Source organism: Lepidochelys kempii, chromosome 7 (genome assembly GCF_965140285.1).
Source record: "Lepidochelys kempii isolate rLepKem1 chromosome 7, rLepKem1.hap1, whole genome shotgun sequence".
NCBI lineage: Eukaryota > Metazoa > Chordata > Testudines > Cheloniidae > Lepidochelys > Lepidochelys kempii.
In genome coordinates, this window is record NC_136386.1 from 37,344,257 (window position 1) to 37,370,387 (window position 26,131).

Genomic DNA, 26,131 nt, shown 5'->3' on the forward strand with positions numbered 1-26,131 from the left:
GGTGGAAATGGCCCACCTTGATTATCATACACATTGTAAGGAGAGGTTTCAGAGTAACAGCCGTGTTAGTCTGTCTTTGCAAAAAGAAAAGGAGTACTTGTGGCACCTTAGAGACTAACCAATTTATTTGAGCATGAGCTTTCGTGAGCTACAGCTCACTTCATCGATGAAGTGAGCTGTAGCTCACGAAAGCTCACTCTCAAATAAATTGGTTAGTCTCTAAGGTGCCACAAGTACTCCTTTTTTTATTGTAAGGAGAGTGGCCACTTTAGATAAGCTATTACCAGCAGGAGAGTGGGTTTGTGGGGGGGGGAGAAAACCTGGATTTGTGCTGGAAATGGCCAACTTGATTATCATACACATTGTAAGGAGAGTGATCACTTTAGATAAGCTATTACCAGCAGGAGAGTGGGGTGGGAGGAGGTATTTTTTCATGCTTTGTGTGTATATAAAAAGATCTTCTACACAGTATGCATCCGATGAAGTGAGCTGTAGCTCACGAAAGCTTATGCTTAAATAAATTGGTTAGTCTCTAAGGTGCCACAAGTACTCCTTTTCTTTTTGTCAAAAACCAGTCTCTGCTAAACATTTCATCTGATTTTTTTCCAACCAGCTCTATTAAAGATGAAGAACATAGGCCTGATCTCTAGCAACAACAGTGCCAGGCAACCCAATTCAGTATAGTTAAAAGTTGTAGTATACAACTATAGTATACAAGACCTAACTGTATCCCTCTAACCAGATTAAAATTTATGAGGATAGATGGTGGGATTTTAAGAGTGTTCAGCATTGGTCTAACTGCTCCCTATTGAAGTAAATGGTAACACTCCCATCAATAAAACAGTAGTTTGTTCTGAGGGAGCAATAGAAAACTTTTGAGACAGATAACAAAATACAAATCTGCAAATCCTTATTAGCATGGTAGCAAAATTTCCTTTGTTTATGTTTACTTATCACTTACACAGGTGAAAGTTCCCTTAGGTTACCTAACAGTGACTTATTTTGGCTGGAAATTTACAAAAAAACATGAATTAAATCTGACATTAATCTTTGGGATTAGTTGTTAGACTGGCGATTTTAAAAACTACACTCACCTACTGGTTTGTGAGAAAAGCACATATCAGCTGATATACATTTTAAAGTTCTGTATAAACACCTGTTGGATTTCCTTAAGTTGTTGTGTCCTAAATAGAACCTCTCAATCTTCTCATTTAAACAGTCAATGCCAAAATTAAAGCAATAGCAGGGCAGTAGTTCAGAACAAGTAGTGGCCCTCAGATGAGCAGGCAAAGTGCATTTGCCTGTAACTGTCCATTCAACACAAGCTCTGAGGCTTTCATTTATAAAATAAGTTTACACTAAACAGCAGAGGCCCCAATTCTGTTGTTGTATCTATGCAGGCTGACCTTTGCATACCCCTAGATATCTATCTTCACGAAATCTGCCTGCAAAGATTTGAATGAGAGATCAGGGCATTAGTCTGTGAGACTGACAACTGTCCTTGTCTTAAAGAGACAACAGTTTATGAATCACGCTTCTAAAAACTTTATCAACTGTTGTTAAAAGTAACAATTAAGATTGTAATACCTGTAAGATTAGTGAATAATCCCTTCCCCCATTTGCTTACTTTGTTCATTTGATAGCACTTTGTATGTAGTCAGTATCACTATTTCCTTTGTGTAGTGAGTTCCTCCTGTTTGTCTTTCTTAAAGCAACAGAAGCTTTCTGTTTAAATCAGGGAAATAGCTTTTGTAATGTGAATCCTTTTTTATGGAGTACTGGATTTATTAATTCACATGTTGAAAAAGCCATCAACCAGCCATCAAGTCTCCCCAGAGCTACCCAGTCCTTCATTTGACAGTTTTTAAATTTCTGCCTAATCACCCAGTTTAGGGCACTGTTAAATAACCAAATGGCTGATTATTTAATTGCAAAATAGCTAAAGATTTTTAGAACAGAGTTACAATGTATGAATCGATCCATGACAAAGGCTCCCTTGGTTTGATAGACTGCTGTGGCTTTTTCAAATTACTCATTACTTTCAATGGCACCCAGAATGTGGGAGTCATTTTCCAAACATAGAAGGAGGCACAGTTTCTGTCCAAGAGCTTATGATAAAAAAAAATTAAAAAAATACAGAGCTGATAAAATCTCTTATGTCAATGAGATAGGGAAAATGGGAGTGTGATTCAGTTAAAGGAGATAGTCTCAATGAAGTCTAAAGGACTGGAATCAGTATGATGATTTCCTTCAAGTCCTTTTGACGTGATTTCATGGGTTTCCTTGGTTTGATAAATATTCTTTAAAAATTCAAATCTTCAACATTTTGGTTATTGGGCTTTGTCTCATATCAGTATTTAAGAATTAATTAATAATTTCATCATCTGTTTATGTATGTGTTACATAATGTAGTCACAATTGTGGAGCTCACACGGGGTATAGAGCAGGGGTGTCAAACATAGGCCCGTGGACTGGATTCTGCCTACATGATGCTTCTGTGTGGCCCACATGGCATATATTTTGATTTCCTTTTTTCTTTTTAAATGAAAGCTGACAGTTTCAGCTTTTGTGGCTGCAGTGACAGTCTTCCTAATGCGAACAAACCACAACTAATGCAGTGACATCTGCCTGAATCTGCAGACAGCCTGAAACTGTGTGTTGTGGACATCACTTAGGGACCAGCATGCCTAGTGGGCAGGCTGCAGTTCAACAGTCCCCAAAGTCCTAGGATGGCTTTGTTGGGCAATCTGAGGGCCACACAGCTGAGTGAAAATCTGTCATCCCCCAGCAATCTCAGGGTCCTCCCAGTCAAACAAAGGGCAGAGAGAAGGATAGGGGAACCCAGGCCCTCCCTCTCCACTGGCTGTCAGTCCCCTCTAGCTGATACTGCAGGCCAGCCTCCCCAGGCCACTTCTTGCCTCCCCTGTTCTCTTCTCTCCTCTGTTTGGGGTGTGGTCACAGCACTCTGCTTCCCTCCCAGCAGAGGATTGCTCAGCCTCAGACAGTCTCAACTATTCAGATAGTCAATGGGAGCTTCCAAGCTCCCTTCTCAGTGTCCATTTATTCCCCCTTATCAGAAAGAAGACAAGAGAAAGAGGGGTCAGGTGGCCCCTGGCTGCCCAGTCAGGCCTTACTCACAGTCCAGAGCCTTTCCCTGTAAAGTTTTCTGTCTAAGAAGCTACTAACTGGCTTGCTTCTTGCAAACAACCCCTTCTTCACTCTTCCCCAGCTTGATTGCCAGAGTCCCCATTTAAGCAGGTCTTAACATTTGGAGCATGCTCTGCAGCTGCTGAGAAACAGGGCCATCTTGGACCAATACTTCTCCATCACTTCCTGAGTCTCAGCGAGAGGTCTGTAAACCTCATCACACCGTGACTTAAGTATTACATTTTCCTCACCCCAATCTGGAGTGTCCGCTCTAAAGCCCAATGAGTTCACACATCAGTGGCAACATGAATTATTTAATCGCCGGTCATTTAATCAATTGGAACAGTGGGAGTGAGTGAAGATAACAGGTGTTATGATTTGGGATTTGCAGCACGGAAAGAAATAGATGTCCTCCACAGACCCTAAGTTAGGTGCCTAGGTTCCCTTTACGATGCAGGGGAGAAATATCACCTCAGAATGGGATCTGCAAAAGCCAGTGGGGACCCACCAAACCAGATACTGAGGAGAGGAGTGTTTCCTAAGCCGAACCTCCTCAAAGAGTTAGGTGCCTAAATCTGAGCTGAAAGGAGGCACTTATATCTGCTTGGGATCTACAGCCAGGAACCCTCTTCTGGAGTCAGGCGCCTAAGCCGTTTCTTATTAGAATGGCAGCAGAGCGTACCCAACTCCACACAAAAGCAGGGTTACGGGGGGATCTCCCATATGTCCTGAGCTCTGGGATAGTCTGATGTGGGGCTCTCTCAGTCTCGCTTGTCGAAGCCATTCCACATAGTACATTAATTGTCCATTGGGCCAGAGAAAAAGTTAGCATAACTGTAGAGTCCAGTGGTTAGGGTACTCACCTGAGAGGTGGGAAATCATGTTCAAATTCCTTCTCCACCTCAAGCAGAGGGGGGAATTGAACTGGGGTCTCCCATCTCCTGCATGAGTGCACTGAACTAAAGGTTATCAGGGAGGCCCTCTTTCTCACCCCTGACCATTTTGCGTAGTCAGGCGTGCTTGAGGATGCCTACCAGATCCGACTCTGCAGGTAACGTAGGCCAGGCAATGCTTGTTTTCACCTGCTTTGAGGATGCTGAGGTGGGTTGGGGCTTCAGCATGAGCTAGGCACCTGCGTACCTTGTGTGCATGCCCAATAGCAGAAACTTAGGGGACTTTTATGCCAAAAATGTAGGTGCCGCAGGATTTTAGGCACCTCCAGAGTTAGGCAGCAGCTGAGCAGGGTCTTGAGTATCAGTGGTGCCTAAATTTTGATCTTAGGCACCTAAGTCCTTTTGTGGATCTCAGCTTGAATTACTATATATAGGCCATATTCTCCCCGGATCTCTTTTTACCCCAGCCCACAGACCATAAACAAAGGTAGAATTTGGCCTTCTCCTCAATGAAATTGACAGCCCTGGTATTGGAGAAAACAGGAGTGCAACATTCCCAGCAAACTGGAATTCAGCCTGGCACCTCTTTTCTTTTAGAATGTCACATGACAGGATGAGCATTCATTTATTTCCCCTCGCTGTTCTGTATATTAATAGAATTTTAAATTGAAATGCGTTAGTGGAAAGGAAGTCTTGCCTGATCAAACCTTGCTTTTGTTCTTGTTGGGAAAGATCATACAGATTAAGTTACAAAAATTGTTTTGGTAAAGCTTTTTCCAAGTACATACAGGAATTTGCTGGTGTACTGAAATCTATCCTGTTGTTTGCCATTTGATATGAAAGGGCTTAAACATGGTAAGCTGGCTTAGAATCATTTAGGAGGAAGCACCCTTTGCATCCATTACCAAAGAAATTATATGAAAGTTTCTACTCTCTGCAGGATTCATAACATGCAAACTCCCCCGCTGTGTTTGTAGTGCTAAACGATTAAATACTTCCTAGAGATGAAATATCACTGATGCTGTTGCAAAAACAAAGTGAACATGCATCCCCACTATCTCCAACTTCTTTAGGAATTGTGATAAATGAAGGGAGTGGGGCAGCTCCCTTTTATGGACACCCAGCCAGCCAGTTAGCTATAAAGTCCCCCTTAGTGGCTGTTCTCTGCTTGCTTTACCTGTACAGGGTTAAAAAAAAGTCCCCCAGGTGAAGGAAAGGGAGTGGGCATCTGACCAAAAGAGCCAATGGGAAGGCTAGAACTTTTTAAAATGGTGAAAAACTTCCCCTTTGCTCTGTTGTTTTTCCTCCGGGAAAGAGGGGAACAGTTATGCTTTGAGAAGCTTTAAGCCAGATAAATCATCAGATCATACCTAGAACTGCTTACTTGGAACTCCCAGATGTGTAAGTGGATCAGGAATGTTTAGAAAGACGTGATTAGGTTTATTTCTCTTTATTTCTTTTGGCTAATGGACTCCTCTGTGCTCACCCCAGATGTTTTTGTTTGCTTGTAACTTTTAAGCTGAACCCACAGGAAAGCTATTTTGGGTGCTTAATTTTTGGAATTGCTCTTTTAAAATCTAGCAAAAGCCTAAATTCCAGATGCTTATTTTGCTATCTTATTTCACAGATAAAATTCTCTTCTAAATGTACATTGCACGACATATGTTGACCTAATCCTGTATTGTTAAGTCCAATGATAAACTTACCATTTTCTGCAATGACAAGATTATGTAAACTTTGTCCATTTTCAGTTAGTTGAATCAGAGCTTTCTTGGAGGCTAGCTGTGACCAGTAATCATGTGTGCACCATGTAATCACACCCTATACAGCACTGTAATAATCTTCATACAAAATGTGCCTTGTGAGGTATCATTTGAAAACTAATAATTCACTGGTCAATAATATCACGGTGCAATGTATGCAGTGACATGACATACAGTGACAGTGACATGAACATAAGATAAAATTATGGCTGAAATGTATTTACCAGACAAGTCTGGGGAGGAGGTAAACCTGTTTCTCGAGCACAAAAAACAAGCTAATGACTCAAGCCAAGTGGCTTCAACGTTGACTGGCAATCACCAGTCAAGTAATCATTTTTTGGCAATCAAAGGGGGCAGGAACAGATCGATCTGCATTTTAACAAACAACAGGGAAGCTCATTTACCACGAGACTCCATGTCTCTCTGTCCTCACAGTGGGAAGGAACTTTATCTAGGGGTAACCCCCAGGAAAATGCTTTTCAAAGGGTGACTGGAATATAAAAGTGAGGGGGGGAACACCCTAGGTATTTGTGCTCTGTTCCCTCCCTCAAGAAAACAAAAGAACCAGGCTTTGGACTTTGGGGAGAGGTTGTGACCTGAGAATTTGGTCAGCCCTGTTGCTTGGAACATAGAGAGTTTGCTGTAGGGAACAAAAGAGTATTGATGGATTCCATAAAATATTGGTAACCCTTTTCCTAATGTATATGGAATTGCTAAATCCACATTGAAATATGTGGATGGTATGGTATATATTTGTTTGTATTTTTCCATCCCAGGCTTTCTTTACAATCACTTCTGTTTTCTTGTGTAATATTAAGTAATGATAATACATTGATCCCTGAGGGATACCTGATGTGCCATCTTCTTTTGGATTGTGTGGTTTGTAATTGCAGCTGGCAAAATTCTTTGTAACATTTTGATCCATCTGCTATCAAAATGTTAAAGGAAAAAAAGAGGGGGTTGAGGGGGGAAGGTTCTCCACTGGTCTTTAAAAGCTCTCTTTCATTGTTGCTTTAGCACTGTGGGATAGTTCAAAGTAACATACCTGTGTACATGCACAGCATTGGATGTGCATTTTACCCAGTTTATCTGGTAGTTATTCAGCATTCACGCCATTAAACTTTACGCAGCAATAAAGAATAGGAGAAACGTCTGTTGTTTGTGTGCAGTATGCTCATTATTTTTGCAATAGGAGTAGCTCCTGTACAAGTAGGTGGTTGTGTGTCAAAGTAGTACACTCTGTTTAGCACAGTGTAGCCCAGTGCCAGCCAGTGCTAAGTCCTGTGGTGTCCACAAAATTCAAAGCGAAAAACAGACCAAAATAACTAATTCATGTAATAAATAGGCATTCAGTATCACAGGATGGGTAACAAGGGCAGCTCCTCTGTTTTGTTCAATAAGAATATCCTGTCACACTTTCTGAGAACAGTGAGTATTTATCCTCTCTCCTGTACCCACTTGCTCCTGCTGATCATTGCTTAAAAACGTCCTGCCAGTCTCTCAATATATAGCTGTTTTGGCCTTCTCCATGTATTTATTCCCCAACTTCTCTATCTCATTGTCTTAATGTGAGTTGTTGCCAATGTAATTAGAAAAACAAAAATTGTTTAAACAACAGTTAAGGTTGCTAAGTGACAAATGCACCTTCTTATCACATTTACAGAACCTAAGCACTTTACAAGGAAATAGTTAAGAGCTTCATCTCTTACACTGTGAACACAATATTGTGAACACAACATTGTTATGAAATATAAAAATATTTTATCACATCCTTAACAATGATTCCTGGATCGTACAGTTCCTTTATGTATTTATTTTTATTTTAGTGTTTACATTTTTTTCAAGGATGCTTTTAAATGAGAAACAGTCATTATTAAGAGTACAATTTTTGGTAAAGAAATTGTAATTGCTGTTTCTTGCCAATGATGTTGCATATGTAATTTAATGGGAGAATGTGTAACTGTCGATTCCTCATAAAATTATATATATGACTTGCATTTGAGGCTGACTAATGTGTACATATAGAGAGTATTTGTGTTTCTTTTTCAACAGGATTTTGTATGTGTATGTATTTGAGACTATTGGAAAAAACTGCATTTGGTTTGGATCAACGATTGATTTCCTTGATTTGAAGTGCTTGGGTTTTCTAGTGATGCTGTCTAAACAAAACAGTGTTGCCACTTAGCAACCTTAACTTTTTTTAAACGAAGTTGTTTGATTTTTAGAATTTCCAAGGTGAGTTTTTACTTAATCTTCCTTCCTTCCTTCCTTCCTAAATTAAAAGAGGTGAGTTGTGCTGGTCAAAATAATAGCCTTCCTCATTCAGTATATAGCTGTCAAGATACAAGATCCCAAGGAAGGTAAATCAGTCACACACAGCACAGCCTATAATCATTGTAATACTGGTAAAAAGTCAGCAATGTAAGGGTCCTGCAAGAGGCTACCTAAGTCCTTGTATAGGAATGTAGAGGGATTTAGGGAGCTAAGACCAAGAGGTTCTAGAAGGAAACAACCCAACGTAGGGAGGAGGCTTAGGAGAAGATCTGTTGCGTTACTATTTGAGCTACCAATGAAGTCAAACTTGGGGTCTGTATCCTCTGTTGAGAATAGCATAGGAACTCTGACCATTCTGAAGCCTGAACCTGCAAACACTTACATGGGTGAGTAAAGTCACTCATATGTAGAAGCGTGTGCAGGATTGGGCCCATAGTAATGAGACCCAGGACTAAAACCTAGGTTGCCTGACCGCAAAGCCATTGCCTAACCTGCTAAGGGATGTCTACGCTGCAGCTAAGAGCAAGGCTCCCAGCCCAGGTAGACAGACTCAGGTGGCTAGCCCAAGCCTCTGCCAGTGCAGCAACATCCACACTTCTGTTTTTAGGGTGCTAGTGTAAATCTGTCTGCCCAGCCTGGGAGGTTCACTCCCAGCTGCAGTATAGACATACCGAAAGTCACATCACAGGTAAATCACTCTTCATTACGTTATCTGATAAGTGTGGCTAATAATTCACACTTTATGGTTATATAGTGGTTCTTCATCTGTACAGGAGATCTCAAAGCTCTCCAGAACGTTGGGTTAGCATTATTACCTTCATTTTACAATTGGCCTGACCAAGTGCTGAGATTTGAACCCATGAAAGGCATTGTGTTCTAGTGGGAAAAGTATGGGTCTTCCTTCTCAGAGATTAAGGTTCTGTTCCCAGCACTGTCACAAACTACCTACATAACCTACAACTCTCCAGTTACTGCCCCACGTACATAGCATCCATCATTTCCAGATCATTGACAACCATTGCCTGGAGTTCTTCTCCATCCTGGATGTGTTCTAATATAGCTTCTACCCTTCTCCACTCCTCTGAAAATGCTCTCTAACCAAGATTTCTAATAACCTGTTAATTGGAAGGATTAATTTTAACTATAAAAGATCAGGGCATTGTAGACAGCAAAAACAAAACTTCTGATCAGTTATGCAGCAGTGGTCAAAAAAATGCAGCCACAATGTTAGGATGCACAAGGAATGGTATGGAAAATAATATTGATCCAGATTCTGTGGATTCTGATTCTGTGTTACGTTCTGGTCATGTCATCTGAAAAAGAATATAAAAGAAATAGAAGGGCTCAGAAATGGAAAGACTTCCATGTCTGGGGAGATTGAAAAGGCTAAGACTGTTTACCTTAGAGAGGGGACAAAAAAAAGAGAAGTCATGACAGAGGTACATAATATAATGAATAGTACAAAGAAAGTAAACTAGACACTCCCATTTACCCCCTCAGAATACAAGGAAAAGGAAACATTTAATGAAATTGAAAGGCAACAGATTTAAACTGAAAAGAAAATACTGTGGAAGTCATTGCTACTATATATTGAGCTTGATAGCATTCAAAAAGGATTAGAAATGTATATGGTGAATGAGAATATCCACAGTTACTTTAAATTAAAAAGCTGTATGGGATAAATTCTCAGGCTTCAGGAGATAAGACCACCAATACATGACAGGATAAGAAGAAACTTCCTCCATGAGCAGGTTATTCTCTACTGTTCACCATCGGTTTTATTGTACTTTCTTCTGATGCATCCCAGGCTGACTACTCAGACACTGCGTACTAGTCTAGATGGACCGTCAATCTGATATGGGATGGCAGTTCCTATGGTACTGGATTTAAGCAAGAGCATTACAGTTTAGACAGGCCTATTACTACCTGTGCATAATGTCTATTCAGCCTCCTAAATGAAGAGGATGGCTGACAGACATTCAGTTCTGTGACACTCTTTATCTTCCTAGTTGTGTGGAGGGAAGATTTTTAGGTAAAATATTTAGATATCTAGGCAAAATTAGGCTGATTTTTCAAATTACCAGGCATTCTGAGCTCCTTATGACTTCACAGGGAGTTGGAAATACTAGCACTCCTAAAAATGAGGTCACTTTTGCATAGGTGCCTAATTATGGATTTTGGTGCTAACTTTAGTCAGCCAACTATGAAAATGTTACCCTGAGTACATAATTTTCATCTCAGCTAAGGGACACAGGATTTTTTTTAAGAGAAATTTTAAAAAGCACCACGTTTGTGCATAGATTTTCTATAAGGTCACTGAACCAACTCCTGTCTTGTTAACCAGCAGAGCTCAGTGTGTGTTTAAATCCTGACCCAGTCACATTTCATTCAGGAGGAAAGGACTTAACCTGAAAAGCAAGACCAGTTCCCTATATGTGAATAGCCAGTATCTCACTGCATGTTTTATTTTGTTTAGTTGCAGATCTGGGACACAGCAGGGCAGGAGAGATTCCGAACCATCACACAGAGCTACTACCGAAGCGCCAATGGAGCAATCCTAGCCTACGACATCAGCAAGAGAGGCTCTTTCCAGTCCATTCCTCGCTGGATTGAGGATGTGAGGAAGTATGCTGGTTCCAACATAGTACAGTTACTGATTGGTGAGTTTGGAAATTAATCCCTTTCTGGATGAGTGAGGAACTCAAATAAAACTATACAGCATCAAAGCACTGTGCAAACACTAACCACACAGACCACCTCTGTGAGGCAGGTAAGAGTTTTATCCTCCTTTTACAGAAGTCAGAACGGATGGAATAAAGTTCAATCATATGTTTATGAGAAGTCACTGTCAGACACAAGGTTCTAACTCAAGAGGTTTCTGGGTTCCTGTTTGTTAATCATTGCCTCAGCAAACATGTTTATTCCCAACTTTTAAGGCGCTAGTTTTGAGACTGCCAGCCTACCATTCTGTCCTTTAAATACTTTACTTTCTGGTGAGTATATTGTGTACTTGAATCAGTATTTTCCCTTCTTCAGTCATGGCTTCAGTCCAGCATATACCATTTACACCACATTGTGTTATTATTTATTACTTGTATTACATACCATCTGGTATCCCTAGTCATGGACCAGGACCCCATTGTGCTAGACAAGGTACAGACACACCAAACGACAGTTCCTAGAAGTTTAAAATTTACTGAGTTCATATTATGTTAGATAGGAGGTTTCCTTTGCTTTTCACTTTTTATTAACCCTGGTAGAGCTTGTGTTCTCTGATTTCACTCACTGTTCAGTGTCGTTCTTGTAGATCTGAATTTCAAAGTCAGGCACGGGTGAAAATGCATGCACTGTTGTGCACTTGATTTGTACATTCAGTTACCGCAATTGTATGTGCAAGTTGAGTGTTAGGCACACAGTTGACCCCTGATTTTTGAAAAGTCAGTCATTGCCCTTGAGAAATGAAATTACACACAGGGACTATGTCATCATGGCTGCTTATATATATATATATATATATATATATATATATATATATATATATATATATATATATATATATATATATATATATATATATAAGCACCAGAAGACTAAATTGTAGTCTGAGAGTCCAAAGAGTGAATGTTAGTTTAATTTTATATAATAACATGGGTCACAGTTCTGCATCCAGCTCCTGCAGGCTGACCAACAGCTTGCACTCGCTCTCACTTTACCTTCCTTTCCCTATCCCCACCCCTGCAACGGTTTTGGCTTTGACCGCCAGCCCATTTTCCCTGCTTCACCAAAGGCTCTTGCTGCTGAACTCCTGCCCCACTCCCATGGTTCCTGCTACTATCTCTTCTCCTTCACGCCCCCTCCTGAACATTTGCACAGACATCAGTAATTATAAAAAAGTTAATCTGTAAACAATTCCACTTTCTTCTGCCAGGAAACAAGTCTGACTTAAGTGACCTTCGAGAGGTTCAGCTGGAGGAGGCTCAGAATCTGGCTGAACACTACGATATCATTTGTGCCATAGAAACATCTGCGAAAGACTCCAGCAATGTGGAGGAAGCTTTTGTGAAGATGGCAACGGAGCTCATGATAAGGCATGGAGGCCCCATGTTCAATGAGAAAAACACAGACAGCATCAAACTTGACAGCAAAGACATAGTAGAAGGCTGGGGGCCATGCGGTTGCTGATACAAGCTAGGTGGTATCCCTGACTGTACTGGAATTTAGAGGGATGTTTCCCCCTCAGGCTGGGGAACACAGTAGCTGTATCCTCCTCCTGAGAGACCAGCATTTTTGTAGATGTTAGACACCAATGCAATCAAGATTTTGTCTTTTACTTTTAAAAAGGGACTTTGAGGTTTAGACCTGAAAATTCAACCTTCCTTGACATTTACTCTGAATTTGCCCCCATTATTTTCTTTGCTGCAACCTTCTCAGTAAGTTATGAATCTGAGGGAAGCAGCATGGATCTGTTTGTTGGAGGGCAGGGAAGGTAACTACACAAGAAACCACCACATACCTGAAGTCCTAAACCCTTCCGTATGGGATAGCTGGCAAAGGTGTAACTATTTCTGCCTGTAGGTCAGTCCCTTGATAGGGTCTTTTTAAATTCTCAGCATTCCACCAATGACCACATACACCAGACAGGTTAGACAGTGACTGGCAAAGGTGTTTCAAGTATCAAAAACTTGAATGTTTTGAACACAGGACCAAGCAGCAATCCTCTGTCCAAGAACACTGTACCACCATGGAAGCTCTCTCCTTGAAAATGAAATGTGGCACATGGACCGCTAAATACTGTTGGTACAAGCTTAAGTGGGCTGTCTCACTGATTTTTAAAAAATCATCATTCAAATAGTGAAATAAGCCTGAGCAATACCGATTGCCTGCTTGTTTAGCAAGATGAGTCAATACATTTAATGTTTCTTAAATTCACTCTTGGAGAAGGAGGGCTTTGATTATTTTGTTACTTATTTGCACAGTGAATAGTTCCTTTTCCTACTTGGTGTCATGGAGTTTTTACCCTCAGCTTTATTCATTTCATTCCATAACTCAAGAACAGCACCACTGGAAATAAGAACTGGAGAAGCCTTGAAAGACTTCGCTAGCCATGACTGACTTTGGAATGCTGTAGTATGTCTAACTGGTCACATACAAAGTTAGTTCCAATCACATGTGATTAATTTTTGTTGCCAGAGGTTTCATTGCACAAGTGACTGTGACTGTCCCATTCTTTAACTACAGCCTGGGCATTTGATGGGACAATGAACTTCAGATTAGCTGAGGATTGTATGAAACATGATTTCTTGGCTATAGGAACATATTGAGATCTTTCTGATTCCCTCTCTCACAATCACAAGTTGCCGGTTGCTTTTCATTTCTTGCAGATCTTCAGCAAGAAAAATCTTTTTACTGTTGACCAAAAGTCTGCAATATTAACTAAAATTGATTTTAATAACCCAGCTAAGTAGTTGGCTTAAAGATGTAGCTCTTTATTATGAGCTTATGTTGTGTCTGCAGTTAGAAAGTGCTGACGCCATCAACTATCCCTGGATTTACCCTCTCAAGCACCTTACAAACAGGGATTTACAAAAGGAACAGAAGCTGGATTTTTTAAATCTACAGTTTAAAACCAAGGTTTTCAGAATAGTGATTTTGGGTGCCTGACTCAAGATATTTTAAAAGAGCCTGATTTTCAGAATACACGTCCTCAAAAATCAGGTCCCCTTAAGGTGTTTCAGGTTGCTGCACCTATTTAAAAAAAAATAAATCAGTAGTTGTTTTTGAAAGTCTTAACCTAAAAGGATAGGGTGTATTTGGATTATTATTACCAGGAATACAGTTTATGGCCATTCCACACATAGAATGAAAGCCAAGAAACTAGGAAAGGGCTAATATCATTGACCCTGTTTTAAATGTTGATTCATCAGAAAAATCATTTTCCTGCAGAAAATGTTGAACTATTTTCTACTGAAGTAGTTGACTAAAAAATGATGTATGTTTTGTAGACTGTTTGCTTGTAATTTAAGATAAACTTGACTTCAGATTTTATAGTTGTAAGAATAAAGGGGCCTTAAAACATTTAGTTAGTTTAGTTTTCACATTTCTATTTTATATGGAAATGCAGGGTGAGGCACAAATATAGTTTTTGGTTTTAAATAGGGCAGTTTTCCAGGATACTCTAGGGTCTCCTACATCCAAAGATAAGAGGCACTGAGTGCCCAGAAGTAACTAAACACTGGAGATGAAGTTTTTCCAAAACTCTAGCCAACTAACTTAGTATTGGTTACTAAACAGCAAACCCCCTACTCCATCCCCAAAGAGGGGTTAAAAGTCAGTTTAATCTAGAAAAGAGGTCTGATTAAAAACTAAAATTCAGTCTTGAAATCTTTTTTCTAGTGAAAAGGTTCCATAGCAAATATATTTAAGAACCTCTCCTGTTTGTTGATCAGCCTGAATAGGCTGGGTAGAGTTATTCTGTCCATTTCTGAAGTGCTTACAGTAGAAAAGCTGACAAGGTCTTAAAGCAGAGAATACTTGTGTCTTGTCATCATAAGTTTTAGTGTACATCTATAAGCCCAAATCCAACAATTTGGTGTGCCAACACATGGACCTTTACATCAATCCACAGTCCCATTATTTGCAGGACTGGTGCCAAGTTACATTCTTAAAACCATGCTAATAAAAATTCATGTGCATGTAAAAACAAGAATATTGAAACTACTTAGATCACAGCTAATCTTCTGTAGCTTAGATAATGCATTCTAGGCCTGGATGAGCTATATATCTCAAGAGCCAGAAAGGACCTGGACCCTATTCCCATTGCATTCAGCGAAAGTTTTGCCACTCACTATAAATGGAGGCAGATTTGAGCCCATCATGTTAAAGAATATAAGCATGCGAGTTTCTTTAATGTTGACCTAAGTTTAGCAACCGAATAGAAATAAATCAAGCACTTTATTTTTTTCTTAATCCTTTGCCATAGTTCACCTGCTGTTTCAACTGCAGGGTTGAAGTTTAAGAATCCACCTGCAGAGCTTAGTCTGTTTCAGTCAGAAGTTACTATAAAACACAGTACCAGTTGTTTGTTTACTGGGCCTTCAAATGAAGGATATGCTTTAGCTTCTCAGATTTTCCTGTAAAGCTATAGTCCTTTAGTTTTAGAGCAGCGATGTCTTCTCACTTAAAAAAACACAACACCCCCATAATACAAGTTTGCATGTCCTACCTAGCAAAATGTCAGGGAATAAAGAAATGGAGAGAGGAACCTCATTTATCCAAATCAGTTTGCCACATATCAGTCAACTGTACAGCATTTAGGTTCATAATACACTGTTTCAACTACCCCAGCAGCGTATACCATACATATCACCTGCGTGTGATAGTAATGGTACAGTCCTCCTAGATGCATGGTTCTTTGTACTGAAATATATTTAACCATGAAAACAGAATTTATATCTTTTTCAATAATCCCTTTTATAAACTTTACTGTTTAGCTAGCCTTTGATCGATGTCATATCCATAGCTATGCAATCTAAGCAGTAGGAGCTAAATCCTGCTTGCTTTATTTTCAGTAATCCCATTGAAACCAAAAGGAGAATTGCACTAGAGGAGGGTGAGCAGGATTTGGCCCTACATTTATAGGCACAAAACTATTTCTTGGAAATCTCAGGTTAGGAACCTGCAATGATGTACATCAAATGAGTGGCTCAGTAGCATACTAACACAGTTTAAGGCATAAATATTTGCTAAGAGCCCTGTTTGCTGGCAGTTGAACATTAGCAAAACAATATATAGCCATTACACTGTTGGGTAGTGCATTAATTGCTTTAGGCAGATCATCTTAGCCTACCATTACTTTTATAGTATTTATCGTTTGCTTTTGGCAGTACCCGAAGTGTGCTAAGTACAGTAGAGTGTAAAAAAAGGGGTATTGGTCCTTGCCCCAAACAGCTTACAAGGTGAAATTCAATGGCAAACGGTGAAATGAGAATTCTTACAGAATTTTGTTCTCTTTGTGTGAATGGTGCTCTTCCCTGTTTTGGTTTGGATAGAACTAACTTTTAAATTCACCTCCTGTTGCTGATGCAGTCCATTTTGATGGGCAGAATTTGTGCAAATATTTATAATTGTGTCATTTTCAAATGAATGTGTATTAGCATAGAACCCTGATAATAATTTGTTTTGTAAAACAAACTAAAAAACTGAACACTGGAGAAAAAAATCCCCTAATTATGGTATCAGTTTTACTACAGTCAAGGTCATGTCACATTCTGCAGTGTTTGTTAACCTCAAACAGGATCTGACCCAGCTGACCCTCCACTTCATGGAGTTTCACAAGAGCTTTGGCTTTACTTCAGTTTTTTCATTGCCTCTGGAGTTCTATAATGGTATGCTATCAACAAGACTGCATAAGATCAGATTTACTAAAACAGTAGGTTTTATTGTTGTGTAGTGCTGACAAATTGTTCAAGCAGCACTATTCTTAAACAATATTGAAAAGCAGTTTTTGATTATCTCCTACCATGTATTGTTCCATTATTTAATGTTATAGTTGAAAATGGTATCTGACTGGCCATTTGATTGTCTCTTGCCATCTGGTATTGATTCCCAGTGACTCTGTAGTGGTATTCTCAACTACACACACACGTCTAAAGTAAAATTAAGGTAATACACACAAGCAGATTTGCATAATGTAAGTCTAAAATTTAAAGAGCATTTATTGGCTAATAAATTACTGAGTAGTTGAAGTTATTTAGCTTCAACCACTGTGCCTCCCAGAGTTCAGGTGTACTTTAACAGATCAGCCTGTACAATGGAGGAAAACTCATTGAGAACAAACCATTCTTTGAGAGCTGGAAAATAAAAGGGAAAGTGACTGTCTGATATCTTCCAAGATTGGAAGGTATAGTTTAGCACCTGTTAGTCCTGTTCTCTGTAGACTCATTCAGGACATTAACAAGGCTCAAGACTGAGGTAGATAAACAGACACACAAACCAGATGTAGACAAATCTAGACAGAGTTAAAATGATTTTTTTTTTAGTTCTCATGGAAAATCTAAGGTACTTATATGGCTTCCATTACCATAGCATCTCAATGTCTCTCAGTCTTCGATGGATTTATACTCACAACACCCCTGTGAGGTAGAGAGGTGGTGTTATCCCAATTCACAGGCACAGAGAGACTAAGGCTATGTCTACACTTACCGGGGATAGATGCGATCGATGCAGCGGGGGTCGTTTTAGCGGGTCTACTGAAGACCTGCTAAATTGCCCACAGAGTGCTCTCCAGTCAACTCTGGTACTCCACTGGAACGAGAAGAGTAAGGTAAATCAACGGTAGAGCGTTTTCCATTGATACTGCAGTAAATCGACCTATGCTACATCAACTCCACTTACATTATTCACGTAGCTGGAGTAGCGTAACTTAGGTTGTAGTAGTGTAGACAGGGCCTAAGTGACTTGCCCGAAGTCACACAGGCAGTCTATAGTGGAGGACCTTCCCCTCACAGCCATAGTGTAGAAGGCACAGGTGGGGAAAGGGGCAGAGCAAAAGTGATAATGCACTCTGGCAATGTTCCAGGGCTCTAAGTTATTCCAGACCTGACTAGTCCTTAGATTGGGCCTTTAGGCTGCTCAGATGCACTGCAGGGCTGACCAGCATACAACTGTTTCAGCTTTGGGAGCACAAAGGCCCAGCCCCGTTCTGAGCTGGCTCTGGGTACTCCTCAACCATAGCCCTGGGACTAAGCCATTGCTTCTATGGGGCATGAGGCCTTGTCTACACTTAGAGCACTGCAGTGGGCACATCTACATCAGTGCAGCTGCCTGTTGTAGCGCTTAATGAAGATGTGCCACCTCCCTGAGCGCTGTCTACACTGGGGTTTAGGTTGGTATAACTGCATCGCTCAGGTGAGTGGATTTTCCACACCCCTGAGCGACACAGTTATACCAATATAAGTTTGTAGTGTAGACCAGGGCTGAGTAACAAAGGCAAGAGAGATTTGGCTATTGTTTCACCACTGCACATTGAAAGCCATTGTGAAGTTGATTAGCAGCTGTCTGTAAATAGGTTGCGGGGCAGGAGGGAAGTAAAGCTTCTTTTCCAGCACCAGTTTTACATTGTTTGTTACTGTCCATTTCCTACAGACCTTGTGAAGTACGATTGTACTGTGCACACTCTAAATTGACAGCTATCTGTTGCAAGGAGATATTTAGCCTGTGGTTACCCTCATGCATCTTTCCCCTAGAAAACCTTACAAACTTACTGGTAACAATATGAAGCTACTGGAAGATTCTAGCTAATGTATCTTGGCACACTATCTTTCAAATTAGACAGTACACATAGGTCCCTTTGGTCCATCCTGTGTTTGCTGGCTGCACACTAGCCATCCCAAGACACTTTGTTTGTTGCAGGACTGGCACAAGTGTTGCCCTGGCCAGTATTTCCCCCTGTTGGTATTGTATTCAGTTCAGAGTGCATGGGCAGTCCCTTTGGCCTGCACAGTCACAGCATCACCAGGATTTAATTGACCACTTTGTAATGTACTTTGAGGGCAGATTTCAACATCACAAAGAGCAGTTAAGCCCCCAAACTCCTCTTTGTGCCTTTGAAGATCTTCCCTGGCAGAACTAAATCTTATGCAGCCATTTGCACCAGTGCAAAGTGAATACAAGACCCTATCAGGTCAGAGAAAGGTAGCATTTTACACTGACTTTTCACAGGTGTAAATGACTAGGGTTGAATATCTGCTCAAAATAACTGGGAGTTGAGTCTTACAGATCCCTCCATGTAAAGCCATTGAGCTTTTGAATTCTGGCTCCATTTTATTTAATTTAGTTTCAATAAAAAACAGAACTGATACAGACTCCGGTCGGTCCTCATCCCTTAACAAAATCCTACCAGAGTCAAAGAGCAAACAAATACTCCATTTTATCCTGGACTCCCCGGTTCTCTGTATATTCCACCCCCACCCCCAAATGTGACCAAAAAAATGGGGGTGGGGGAGATCTTGCAGCATGCCCTGAAGGACAGTATAGTCAGGTCATTTTGCACCAAGTCTAGAGGTGAAATGGTCGGGAGAGAATAATGTTTGAAACTGAACCTACTTCCATTGTGTCCTTCCTGACATAAGCATCTTTTCCTTTATGTCAAAAGGAGATTTTTATATAACTGAAATAATGTCAGAGATAAAGTTGAAAGCAGGCAGGTCTGTGCACAGGCACGCATTAGAAGTAGAGAGAGGGGAAAACATTCAGGCACTACATGTAATAATTGGAAGGAAAAAGGTGGCTTGAAGTGTGTCATTGACCAATCAGACCTTACAATTCTTTCCCATGCACTCAAGTGATTTGTAGGCCTTTGGAAACCTTAGCTAATTTTAGATTTTTCCGTGTTTCATTTTAGTGCTGACCATTCTGTTGAGGAACAGCTTTCAGATGAACCGTCAGGATTGTCCTGGAGTCTCCAGGAATTAAAGATTAATCTTTAATTGAAGCTCACATCATGTGATGAAACCTCCACGAATATGTCCAACTAAAATTGGCAACCCTAGCTCTTATTTGTTATTGGGGTAATAATGTTACACCTGCATGCTTACACCAAAGCTGGAATAAGTTTTGGAATCCTTTGAGGTGGTAGACGCAAAGAGTGATTCAAGCATTCAGATACAGGGTCTATTAGTATTTTAGGAGAGTGCTTAATTTGTAATGAAAGAGGTGCCAGGGCTCAAGCAATTTTTTTACTTTCATACCTGACACACCAACCCCAGGGGTGCTGTAGCTATGAACTGCCAGGCCTAGAGGTGCCGGGGCCCAACCCTGGCAAGCCCTAGTACAAATTAAGCACTGCTTTAGGATAGCCAATCCTTAACTTCTTCCTGGAACTGGATCCCTCTGTTTATCAGATCAATGGATTTTCTTTTGAATTTACTCAAAAATATTAACTACACAAAAAAATGGATAGGAAACTTCATATCCACATAAATGCTGTCTTTAATGGTAAAATGAGAATGACCAGTGCATACTTGGGAACTAGGATCAGGATAGGAGATTATTTCTTTTAAGGGGACTAGCAAAGGGTAAAAATAGGTTTGTGCCCTCTTCAAAGTTGGTTTTGTTTTTTAAGAAGGGAACATTTCTGTTTTCATAGAATATCAGGGTTGGAAGGGACCTCAGGAGGTCATCTAGTCCAACCCCCTGCTCAAAGCAGGACCAATCCCCAACTAAATCATCCCAGCCAGGACTTTGTCAAGCCTGACCTTAAAAACTTCTAAGGAAGGAGATTCCACCACCTCCCTAGGTAACCCATTCCAGTGCTTCACCACCCTCCTAGTGAAAAAGTTTTTCCTAATATCCAACCTAAACCTCCCCCACTGCAACTTGAGACCATTACTCCTTGTTCTGTCATCTGCTACCACTGAGAACAGTCTCGATCTATCCTCTTTGGAACCCCCTTTCAGGTAGTTGAAAGCAGCTATCAAATCCCCCCTCATTCTCCTCTTCCACAGACTCAACAATCCCAGTTCCCTCAGTCTCTCCTCATAAGCCATGTGTTCCAGTCCCTTAATCATTTTTGTTGCCCTCCGCTGGCCATTTTCCAATTTTTCCACATCCTTCTTGTAGTGTGGGGCCCAAACTGGACACAGTACTCCAGATGAGGCCTCACCAATGTTGAATAGAGGGGAACGATCATGTCCCTCGATCTGCTGGCAATGCCCCTACTTATACACCCAAAATGCCATTGGCCTTCTTGCCAACAAGGGCACACTGTTGACTCATATCCAGCTTCTCATCCACTGTAACCCCCAGGTCCTTTTCTGTAGAACTGCTGCCTAACAGGTCGGTCCCTAGACTGTAGCGGTGCATGGGATTCTTCCATCCTAAGTGCAGGACTCTGCACTTGTCCTTGTTGAACCTCATCAGATTAATTTGTCTAGGTCCCTCTGTATCCTATCCCTACCCTCCAGAAATTTGTACATTAGAAATTCAAATAATTTGTATTTGTCACTCCTTATGCTAGGTGGTGTATGTACATGTACACACACAGTCCTTGCCCAAAACTGCTGCCTTGTTTTTCCTCTTAGATTTTTGTGGACACTGGAATGCAAACCAGCATGATGACATCACAGCATTCAGATGCGAGGGGATTTTTCTTTGGACTGTTAAATAACTACATCTAAACAGATTTAAACACAAAATTGGAGGAAAATTCTTTTCTTGAGGATTAAACACCTCACACATTCAGTTACTGTTTTTTCCTGCTTGCTTTTTTTTACATTAGAAATGCAGGCATTGTCTACCCTGGAACTCCATGGAGTGCTGGAGAAGTAGTGGAATTAGGATATGACAAGAGCTTATAAAATGAATAATTAGGAAAGGGCCTGTTTTGAAGTTTGGCATTTGTTGACATCTCTTTAACTCCAAATGTAGTGTTAAATATTTAACATCCCTAGCCCCTTCAGTTATGAGGTGAGAGAGCCTAATATCCACAGGCCCCTTCCCCCAAACAAGCTCCAGCAAAACCAGGGGAGATCAGACTTGATATTCCTGATATAAAAAATTAAAATATTTTAAGGCAGTCTTTGAAGCTTCCTTTATATATTATAGGGAACAAAGGGTGCAATCCATTTTATTTAAAAAAGTCTTTTCAAGTCACCTTTAAAGCATTGCAGCTCAGTCAAGTTATTTCCAACATTAGACTACACACATTCAGCTATCAAAGGACAAAATCCTACAGCTCTCACGATGGTGGGAAGCTGTGTCCAGTGGGCCATAAACAAGTGTTGTGGTAGTGTGGGAAGAGACCCATCCACCCCCTTTTACCTGGTGAATTATTGCTTTAATGACCATGGCCCCTGGAGACCCCAACCCCACCCAAAATTGCAAAAGTGTATACATATGTAATGCCAGTTCTGACAATTGATAATGCAAAATAACACCTCCCCTTTCTGTTTTAAAAAACCCCAAGTCCCCAGAGAAAAACTATGTATGAGAGTTAAGGTTAGAAAAGTGTGTATTTCTCCCCTTAGTTACATCTGTTTGATGCACCCAAACATGTATTTATGCAGGAATACTTAGACAAGAATCACTTCCATAATTAATAATTACACTCCAAAAAGCCAATCTCCTTACAGTAAATTATCAGACAGCAGCAATTTCAGTCTGCTCCTGAGTAGGTGAAGGTCAGTGTCATTTTTCTGCAATAGACTAAGAGGCCATGAGATGTTGCTTCTTTTCTTGCTTTAAGTAGGAAATTCTGCCCTTTGATTCTCAGATTCACTTGATGTTCTCAGATGGTATGCATTCCTCTGAGGACATAGTGGGTGCGATTTTGGGCATCCAAAGTTGAAAGAACATGGGTGTGAAAAAATTGTGCATTGAAAAACAGGGGCATGCAAACTTGTACTTGCAATTTGAAGACCATTTTTGATTGATTTTTTTTTTTTTTTTTAAGGTAAGGCTATAAAGGCCAGTTTTCTTTTTAAGGTGTGCTGATGCCTAAAACTGAAATAGGAATGTAGTGGGATTTTCAGTAGGAGTCAGGCTGTTAAGCACTTTTGAAAATTCCACTAGGTGCCTATCTGCATGTAAAAGTCTGGACCTAAGAGTTCAGTACAAAATGACTTGTGTTAGGAAAGGTTTGCACTAACAGAACGTGATTCTATTAAAAGACATTGCGCATCTTAAGATGAAAAGCAGAGCTCAGAAGACAAGGGTGTCTGGTATTTTGTATTATTCATTTCCAGCCCATTTTTATTTCAACCCCTTGTGTATAAATAAGTATTTTTTACTAAGTAAATGAATATTTTAAAAAATTGGAAAGATTTTAAATATGGGAGGCAGTTCATACTTGATAAAATAATATTTGTTGCTTTAACAGCAAGGACTGATACACTGAGGAGAATAATGCTGACAAAATAACATCAGTTGTTTAAGACCCCCTTCCTAGAGGATTGAACATCATAACTGCTCAGTAAAATTGTAAGTGGAATAGAGTGAAAATCACAAATTGAATGACAAATGTGCCAATTCAAAGCCCTGTATGACTCGTGATTACACCAGTGTAAAAACCAAGTATAACTCCAGCAACTGAGATCAGACTCTGGCCCACTTGTCATATTTTATGGGTGAGGTGGAGCAAAGTTGTGAATTCAGCCTATAATGAAGAAAAGGTGGATTGCTTATTTGTAATATTTGAAGAAGAGGAAGATTGTTATTTTGTAAATCTACACTGATAAATGCTGAGACTTTTGAGATCCTAATTGTGCTCAGTGCTTTTTCCCTCTTTTGTAATAGTGTCTCACTTGATGACTGATGGTTAGAAAATCCAGTGGCCCAGGATCCACAGCATTCAAAAGACTCTGGCTTACACATTTGGTTAGGGGCAAAAAGCTCTAATTCATATTGAATTCACTCACTGCATTCCAAAATTACTTAAAGGTTTGGAGAACTCCAGTGTTACAAAGTAGTCTTCATTTACTATGACAGATCGCTTGCTAGTTGTCTATGTTTCCATGAAGAGATACAAGCCTCACATTTCTCTCTCTGATAACAATTTTGCATTTACGCTTTCTTATGATATTGACCAGATTGTTTGGAATGTGGAGATAAGGGAGCAAGCTTGCATACTATAGTGATTTTTAATATTTTACATTCATCTATTTATGAATTTATAATAAAAATAAGTTTATTTTTAAAAATATGAAACCTGCTTTTTTGGGGTAAATTCCTATGGTGGATACATGGTACTGTGTATCGTTAAACAAATTTCATTAAAATATGCATTTGGGAATTAGTATTTGTGTTGTCATTTAATACACACCCCACCACAAATGTAACAATTTTTGGAAGCTTAAATCCAGTAATTTAAGAAAATATGTACACTATCTTTCACTTGTTTGCTGATGCTGTGTATGATCTTCCATTTGTGCAGGAATGGAATTTGCATACACTTCACATGAAAGTATTAACTGCATCCCTACACTCACTTGTGCTTCTGTCCGAATTCAAGTGAAGATGGCTAACATAGAGGGTTCCTACTGACCATTATCCCTAGAGGCTCAAGATGAGAAACTATAGGTGGACACTTACATACTGGAAATTTGTACTTCGTAGAGTGCCTCTCTGAGGTTTACAGTTAATGCACTGATACTCCTAGCTAGCTAGAACTTTGAAGATCATAGTTGGGAGTTTACTTTCTCCAGAAGGAGACTTTGGGGGTGGTGGAGGAGGAACCACCACACAGAATCTGATCTCAGCTCAGTCAGCTAATTAAATTATTTAGAGCAAGTCCCTTCCCCCACTCTCTCTGACTCAGATGCACAGTTTAGCACAACTGGCACTAGGAGAAAGCTAAAGCAGTTTTAACAACTAATACTACCTTTGCAAACTAGCAGGCTAATACTGGGAGGCACCTAGCACAATCATTTCCCCATTACTTCAGTGGGAGTAGCACATGCCCTTTTAAGAGAGCACTGCAATTATCCTACAGTAAAATGTCTCTTCTAGTGCTACTGCTGCAGTATTTGAGACTATTGTAAAATACACTAATAATTCTGTTTTTCAGTATGGTACTGAGCATCTCTCAGGATCAGGACAACAGTTACAAAGTCAACACTGCCTTCTGGGCACTATAAGACCATAGGAACTTCCCATAGGGATAGGAAACCAAGTCTGAACACATTCTAGTTTTCCACCCTTAATATGGATGCCAAGCTCCCACTTTCAAATGCTTCCTGAACAGACTTCCTTCCTTATAAGCGACATCTTGACTTTTCAACCATACCCTTTTTTTTTTTTTAAACAGTGGTTTGGATGCAATTATTTATTCTTTGCCATTAGTGTGCATGATGCTCTGGAGAATTCTTTGATACCACACGCAACTGTAACATAACTATGGCACGTAGCAGTGAAGTGTTTCAAACCTTTGAGAGATTTGATCAAGTTTTAATATATTATGATTACAAGCCTACAAGGTAGTATCTGCAAATGTGTAAGAGAATCAAAATAAATACCAGAGGATACATATGTTCAACAACAACTTGTGAAGTCCACAGCTGTAATATGAGGCCGTAATGGGTAAAACACCATTAGGTCTCACCTCTACACAGGCAAGACTGGAATTCTTGTAACACAATCTTGACACCTCTAGGTCAGTTCTCTAGGTTGGCTATAGAACCATGTTAGCTGACCCTCACAGGCAATTCTACAATTTCACAGCACACCAACAAGGGAAAAGCCTGTATGTCAGATTTGTACCAAGTTTGTATCATGACTGTCAAGCTTCAGAGTAACAGCCGTGTTAGTCTGTATTTGCAAAAAGAAAAGGAGTACTTGTGGCACCTTAGAGACTGAAACCAGCATCTAGTACAGGAGTTCTCAAACGGGGGGTTGGGACCTCTCGGGGGTCGTGAGGTTATTATATGGGGGGGCGCGAACTGTCAGCCTCCACCCCAAACCCCGCTTTGCCTTCAGCATTTATAATGGTGTTACATATATAAAAAAATATTTTAAAATTTATAAGAGGGGGTCGCACTCAGAGGCTTGCTATGTGAAAGGGGTCACCAGTACAGAAGTTTGAGAACCACTGACCTAGTAGTTCTTCTGTGTAGAAGGAGACACCTGCATCTGTGTAACTGGGCTAGTATGGCATCCTACCTCCCAGATCTCTTTGGGAAACGCATTTCAAAGTGTATGACAGCATGTGAAAAACAACTACTATCCTCTGACTCTGACATCAGATGCTGATACAGCATGTGATGGTTAGCCAGATTTTCACAGAATGCACTTCATACAAATGTTGTGCAGCCTTGAAAATCCAAGCAGAAAAGACTAGAACCATTATCTATAGGCTTGGAAGGTTTAGATTTTTTTTTTTAAACGGTAAATGTCAGTAAACATTGATTTCATCACACACACACAAACCAACAAAAAATATTTCCATTGATAATAATCAAAATGTGCAGAGAGGCAAAGCTAGAAAAATGCTGCTTGAGAACTTAGAGTTTGATTGAATGATATTTACTTTGTATATTTTGACGTGTGACTTGACTGTGTATT

The 26,131-nt window shown here is 40.1% G+C and overlaps 1 protein-coding gene across 3 annotated transcripts in view; it reads left to right on the forward strand.

Moving 5' to 3' along the window:
* Window positions 1–25,378, forward strand: part of RAB43 (RAB43, member RAS oncogene family) — a 30,161-nt gene extending 4,783 nt beyond the window's left edge. Inside the window, exons 2-4 of one of the 3 annotated variants that reach the window (XR_012159865.2) lie at window positions 10,554–10,737; window positions 12,006–13,229; window positions 19,479–19,539. Coding sequence is in view for 2 of the 3 variants with exons in the window: in XM_073352227.2 (XP_073208328.1) it covers window positions 10,554–10,737; window positions 12,006–12,259 (438 nt within the window). In the remaining variant the exon portion in view is untranslated. Of the gene's footprint in view, window positions 1–10,553; window positions 10,738–12,005 lie in introns of all 3 variants that reach the window. The other 2 variants (XM_073352227.2, XM_073352228.2) reach the window with 2 other exon arrangements.
* The last annotated feature ends 753 nt before the right edge of the window (window positions 25,379–26,131 follow it).